Source organism: Sinocyclocheilus anshuiensis, unplaced genomic scaffold (assembly GCF_001515605.1).
Source record: "Sinocyclocheilus anshuiensis isolate Anshui unplaced genomic scaffold, SAMN03320099.WGS_v1.1 scaffold1081, whole genome shotgun sequence".
Lineage (NCBI taxonomy): Eukaryota > Metazoa > Chordata > Actinopteri > Cypriniformes > Cyprinidae > Sinocyclocheilus > Sinocyclocheilus anshuiensis.
Genome location: NW_015555831.1, coordinates 857,852 through 864,635, shown reverse-complemented (window position 1 = coordinate 864,635; position 6,784 = coordinate 857,852). Strand labels below are relative to the sequence as shown.

Sequence of the window (6,784 nt, the reverse complement as noted above, 5' to 3'; positions counted from 1 at the left end):
AAATATATAACACTGTTCTAGTGGTTTTTGGATATTTTAATAAAAAAATCTTACATATTGTGCCTTTAAGTGGGTCAAAAACACTATAAAGTTCAGCTAAATGCATTTAATATACATTTATATTACAATACATTTTAGCATGCAATTAAGTGTCTGAAAACAATGCATTCAATTCTGTTACACCAAATAATGATCTTTAAAATAGCATCATATGACCCCTTTAAGTATATTCTTTAAAAATATATTATTTCTCTAGTACTCTTTTTAAAAGTATGCTAAAATGTACTTCTTTTTCACAAGGTTACAGTCCAGTAATTCATTCTCCTTTGGCTAAAACATATTAGAAACTGACTCTGACCACAGAGAACATCTTATCTCGTTAACAAAGAATGTAAATTATTAACAATCCGAATGCATTAGTGGTAAATCAATAAGCTCTGTAAGTTTCTTATCACATGATGGCTAATGGTGTTTTCCTGCATGTACTGGAGTCTCATTGGGATAATGTGCCCACCTGCCTCTATACCTACGGTTCTCAACCAGGGGGCCTCGGTAAACCTCCAATGGGGCCGCAGAATGACTTAAAATTACTTAAATTAATTATATTAAATAATCGAACTTAACTGAAATGCTAAAAGACACACAAAACCAAAATGTAAATTTTAATTTTCTTTCCCCTAAAATAAATATATATACATATACATATATATATTTTTTTAGGAACATAGTTGCTGAAATTTCTGGAATAACAAACTGAATTGTGGATATTTATTAATTTTAATATTTCAACACTCCCATTTTTTATTAACAAAAAGAGTATGGAAATAAGCAGCTTTGCCATAATTACAGTGGAAATACCAGATGAAATAGTACTAAAATTACTAACTGAAATAAACTAAAACCGAAATAAAAAAAAATGAATTAAAACAATTTAGAAGTCTTAAAAAAAACTAATAAAAATGACAAAAGCACATTACAAAATTATTAAAAATTAAACTCAAATTAAAATGAAAACTGAAAATATAAAAATAAAAGCTAATTAAAAATATAAACATAAAAATATTTTAAAAAGCCAATTAAAAATATTAATAAAAACTACAAAAGTGTATAAATAATACTAAATTAACACTAATACCATACAGCCATAATTAGACGTTATGAAAAATGCTGAGTTTCAAAAACGTTGTTTCACCTTTCTCTCAGCCAAGAGTTTCTTGTAGCCGTTGGCTCCCAGTGTGAGCAGCGTAATGAGGACGTCTAGAGACGGAGACGCAGAAGCTCGACCTGCACAAGAGCACATCATCTCAATCCCTTTAAAATCAACAGCTTACAATAGTACTGCTAAAGTAAACTGTAATGCATTAAAGAAATGCTTGTCACTTTAACACTTTAATGCAGTTCATAGAAAGAGTCAAGTACAAACATAATAGGAATGCATGATATATCGGTACCATAACAGCAGTATTGACTGATATTGGATGTTTATGCATGCTTGTTTTTTTGCATTTAGATTTGCATTTTATTAGTTTACACAAAACAGCATAGAATGTTATCAGCCATAACATGAAAAAAATAATCAGCTTATTGCTGTCGGCCTGAATTTTAATAATGTTGCATGCTTGAGAGGGATGCATCTACTTGGATTTGATAACTTCTGCAGAACAATCACTTCATTAAGCAGTATTCGCATTCTGTTTAAAAGTAAAAGAGCTGAAAATGAGAATCAGAATGTATTTTAGTAAACTATCATCAGGCATTTTGAAAAGGTGCAGCAGAGCTGAAGTAACAATGGACCAAATTATAAGTGCGTCCCTCCGTCTAACCGTCTATAGCGCACTCAGAGAATCAATATTAGTAGGAGTGTTTGGGGTTTCCTCTGCAGTGCAGAAAAAGGTGGGAGGGATACAGTATGCAGGACACACTGACTGCACAAACAAAACTCTTCCTAGATCTCTAGAGACCTAGGAAATATTACTGACTGAAAAAATGCACATTCAGAACAGAAAATATTCAGCATGTTTAAATCTCAGAGACCAAAGCATTGATATTCATGATATAGCCTAGTATTTCTTTACCCTTTAACGTGTCTTTAGGAAGCCATTAGTTGTAAAAACCATTACGTTTAATATACAGTTTGGAAAAACAGCAAAATTGCAATGCTGGGCATTCAGGCTTGCACATTTTCACCACTATTTTTTGATACACTAAGTGAAAGTTTTGAATTCTCAACATGATTCAGCACAAATAATATATATATATATATATATATATACACATATTTCAACCAGTAAGGATACAAGGGAAAAAAGGCAAGAAAAATTAAGATATTTCACTAATTGACCATTTAATTAATGTATATAATGGAATGTAATAACTAGTGCTGTCAAACGATTAATCGCAATTAATCGCATCCAAAATAAGTTTGTTTACAATATATATGTGTGTGTATTGTGTATATTTATGTATATAAAAATACATAAACATACAGCATATATTTTGAAAATATGTATATATTTATGTTCATATAATTTATATCACATAAATATATTTAATATATAAACATAACATATTTTTCTTAAATACATACATGCATGTGTTTGTATTTATATATACATAATAAATATACACAGTACACACACACATATATTATGTAAACAAAAACTTTTATGTTGGATGCGATTAATCGCGATTAATCGTTTGACAGCACTAGTAATAACCATTCATATCAAAGCATATTTAAAATGTAAATAAAGTGTAATAATACCATTTAATTTAACTTATATTGTTATATCAATGAGACAATAATAGCTCACAAAATAAAATAAAAAAATAATTCTTGTACCATTTATTGACTAGGCTTTAGGGAAAAAGTTTGACTCCTAATGCACAGCGTTGCATTTTTGCTAAAAATGGTCTCAAATTTACTTGTAAATCTCCCATAAAATAAAAAAAAAAAAAGTCAAATACTAGCTTTGTAAATAAATATTTAGTTTTCCAAAAGTGATAAGAAGTCATTATTTGATGCCATTTTGTGACTTTAGTGAGATGTGGCAGTTTTTAATCACATATAGTGAAAATTTGGTATTTTACAGTATTTTAGTATTGCATTTCACACTTTTGAATTGCTGCTGCAACTAAATGCATACAGATTTCAGAAATTAGGTTTGCATAAATCACTCATCTATAACACATTTGCAGTTTAAAGGGAATATGCATACCTGGGTACATCTTACTGATCTCCTTAATGAAGTTCTCATCAAAGCCTGCGATGATGGCACCGCCAACCGGGACCATGAAGTTTTTATCAAGACTCTGGACAAAGGCATCGATTCTCCCAACGCGAGCCCCCTAAAAACACTTCATAAGCCAATTCGGTTTGACTGAAATAAGTAGATTTTGTAGTAAATTCACACAAAAAAGATGAAATGTTACCTGCTGAATAAGGTGCATGCATTTGGATGACTGCATTCCATAAGCGTTATTGACTATATGGGGAATATCATGCTTTGCACACAGAACAGCAAGTTCCTCGAGCCTGTAAAAAGTCAACGGAATAAATAGACTTTAAATAAATTAAATTGAATTAAACTAAAATAAATACATTTGGGTCAAAGATGTTAAGAAAGTGATTTTATGTCCATAGAAAGCGCATTAAATGTAAGTAAAGTGTCTACTTTTAAGGTTTCAAATAAGTTTTTGGAGAATAAAATGTCAAATTTTTGGTTGAAATAATGTTATATTGTCATTCAGTCTAACACAATATTTATGTAAAAATTCAAACAACATGCTTATTCTGACCTGTACATATTAAAATATATAAAAGAATAAGGGAGCATATTAAATTTGATTGTGTTTTAAATGAGTAAAAAATTCTTACTGACAAACGGGCAAAACCTAGGATGGTGGCAAATTAAAAAAAATTTTAAACTACAACTAATTAGTATTTGGGGTGGAAGTAATTAGTCTTTTAATATGTCATAAATTGATTTTTGTTGTAAATATGCCTGACAAGACTGTTACACTGAATGACATTTTAGTGGGTCTCTTCTGTAAATCAGGGGAAAATGTATGATATTTATTTTTTGCTCAGAAAAACAAATTTTTTTTTAATTGCAATTAAATTAAAAAGAATTTTTTTTTTTTTTTGTACATTTTTTGGGAAAAACAACAATTTAAAGCAGTATTACACTTTTTGTTTTTATGCTTAAACCCTTTTTCGTCTTTGACCCATTTACAAAATTCAGGCATTTTTGTCTAAGGCCTCCATTAGCGTTTCTCAAAAAAAATAAAAAAATAAAATCAAATAAAATAAAAAAAGAGAAAATATATACTATGTGAGTAAATAATGACAGAATTTTATTTTTTCTCTTTTTTAGGAACTATTCATATAGTTATATGCTATACATGCTTACGGAAACTTATGGCCAAATATTTATAGTAAAGAAACAACATATTTTCCTCAGTGGTTTTGACCTGCCTGTCAGGGACTCGTGGAGCGAAACAGGAAGTGGTGGAATGGACACACAGGAAGTTCTCAGCTCCCAGCTCCTCGATCTTCCTCTCCACTTCCTCCAGGTTTGTCCTCAGCTCGTCTCCTTCCAGCACATTCTCTATCACCACAGGCTCAAAGCCTTTCAAAGATGAAAAACATTTGCCGTAAGATTCACTATTAAAATTATTTTCTTTACTAATATAAATTAAGCTCCATGAAGGTCAACTACTACATATTCCTGTTTTTATGAAACATGAAAAATCAAAAAAATGGTGCACAGACAATTTCCACTCAGAAATCGCTAGTAAATTTACAAAGAAACACTGAATTAAACGTGAAATTTTGAGGCATTAAGACCGAAATTGTATTTTCTTGTAAAACGTGCTCCAATAATCATTATTTACAACCTCATTTACAACATTTTTTTTACAGTTTACTATTAAGTATGATTATTACTTGGCTACACTTGAAGAAAGATGAACAGATAGTCAAGGCATTATATGAAGAGTTAATTTGCAAAAACCGATAATTCCATTTTTATTTTTTTTTTTCAGAAATCACTTTTTTTTTATTGCGCATTCCAAGTAATAATTATCCATCCTCGATCACTTTTAGTCAGCTTTGACGAAACTCTTCTCAGCTAGCACGTCTTTTCAAAGTGAAAGTAGCCTTGTCACCTGACCTGAATACAGCGCGCTGATTCGCTAAAATTGACTTATCGGCTTCTGTTCAAAAACAACAAGGCCGCTTGTCGGATTCTGCAGTAAAACGTGAACTTGTGATGCCTTGAAAGTGGACAAAACTGTCTTTTTTGACAAAACGTGTTTAGGGTTTAGATCGCGCTATATGTGGAGAATAATGCACGGCAATCATTTTTTTCCAAAGTGGCGTTTATCAGTTTTTGCAAATGAACTAAGCTAAGCTCCAGAAGAGACTTCTGCTTGTGAATTTAAATCAGTATTGTTATTATATAACTAAAACTATTAAACATCATTTTCGTTAATTTAAATAAAGCTGTATTAAAGTAAAACATACATTATTAGATTAACTTAAAAACTTGAAAGAAAATTAGAAATGTTGCCTTGGCAACATGTGAAGAACTAAAATTACAAACTGAAATAAAAATAAATTAAAGATAAAAAAAAGTGATAAAATGACATAAAATGACTAAAACTAAAAATTAAAATGAAAACTGAAAATATGAAAATGAAAGCTAATTCAATAAATACTATAATAGTGTATAATTATTACTAAAATAGCAGTGTTTGAAATGGACTCTGCGGTATTGAAACGGGATCTTACCAGCCGTCAGCATGGATTTGAAACAGGACTTCTGGTCGATGCGAGGCCAGAGGATGAAACGCGCTCCTGGCCTCCTGTGTCTCAGTGTGAGGAAACACAGCGTCAGACTCATTCCTGTGGCCATGGGGACCACGAAGCACGAGGACACACTCCTAACACCTGTGAAAACACACGCAGACGTGCACGAATCAGGGTTATTATCGCTAACTGGAAATAAAACTAAAACCATAAGTAAAGTAAATGTTAACAACAAATTTCAATGCAAAAACATTCTTCAAAATACTTACACAATAATAAAAATAACTAAAACTATTAAAATTATTACATCATTATTTTAACATTATATAATTATTACAAATAACACACTAAATAAACTAAAATAAATAAAAATGAATAAACACTAAAAGAAAAAACACCACAAAATTACTAAAACTTTAAAATTAAAATAGAAAATAGAAAAATAAAATAATTAATAAAAACTAGGGATGCACGATATTAGATTTTTGCCGATATCCGATATGCCGATAATTTTCAACTCATTTTGGCCAATAGCCGATGCCGATACCGATATATAATTATTTTTAATTTTGGTTAGTTTTTAACAAGAATTACTGTAAATAAACAATAATAAAGTCCTTTTATAATGACAGTACATTGAAGATTTGAAAATAACTATAAATAAACTATATATTAATCACTGCATTTTTTTTTCAGAAAGATGCAGTAACCTTTACATTTTATTTTAAGATTTAACATTTGTAAATGGTCAAAAGCAAAAGAGTTGTAAAAATTCTGAAAATGTTTTAGAGCTCATAATTTGTTTAAAAAATATAACGTATTACACATTAATGAATAAATCAGTACATATAAAAATATTTAATTTAAGTGTCATGTTTGTGATTTTTTTTTTTCATGTAAGCTTCTGACTTTTAAATCAAAACATACTCATGATTTTATAGTCAGAATTACTGCTTTATTTAATCAGAAACA

The 6,784-nt window shown here is 29.8% G+C and overlaps 1 protein-coding gene across 1 annotated transcript in view; it reads right to left on the bottom strand.

Moving 5' to 3' along the window:
• Nucleotides 1-6,784, bottom strand: part of LOC107675416 (O-phosphoseryl-tRNA(Sec) selenium transferase-like) — a 21,533-nt gene that overhangs the window by 6,229 nt on the left and 8,520 nt on the right. The window contains exons 4-8 of the mRNA XM_016469736.1: nt 5,795-5,953; nt 4,478-4,631; nt 3,433-3,535; nt 3,219-3,348; nt 1,193-1,284 (exon numbers count right to left, since the gene is read on the bottom strand). Coding sequence (XP_016325222.1) covers nt 1,193-1,284; nt 3,219-3,348; nt 3,433-3,535; nt 4,478-4,631; nt 5,795-5,953 — 638 coding nt within the window. The remainder of the gene's footprint in view (nt 1-1,192; nt 1,285-3,218; nt 3,349-3,432; nt 3,536-4,477; nt 4,632-5,794; nt 5,954-6,784) is intronic.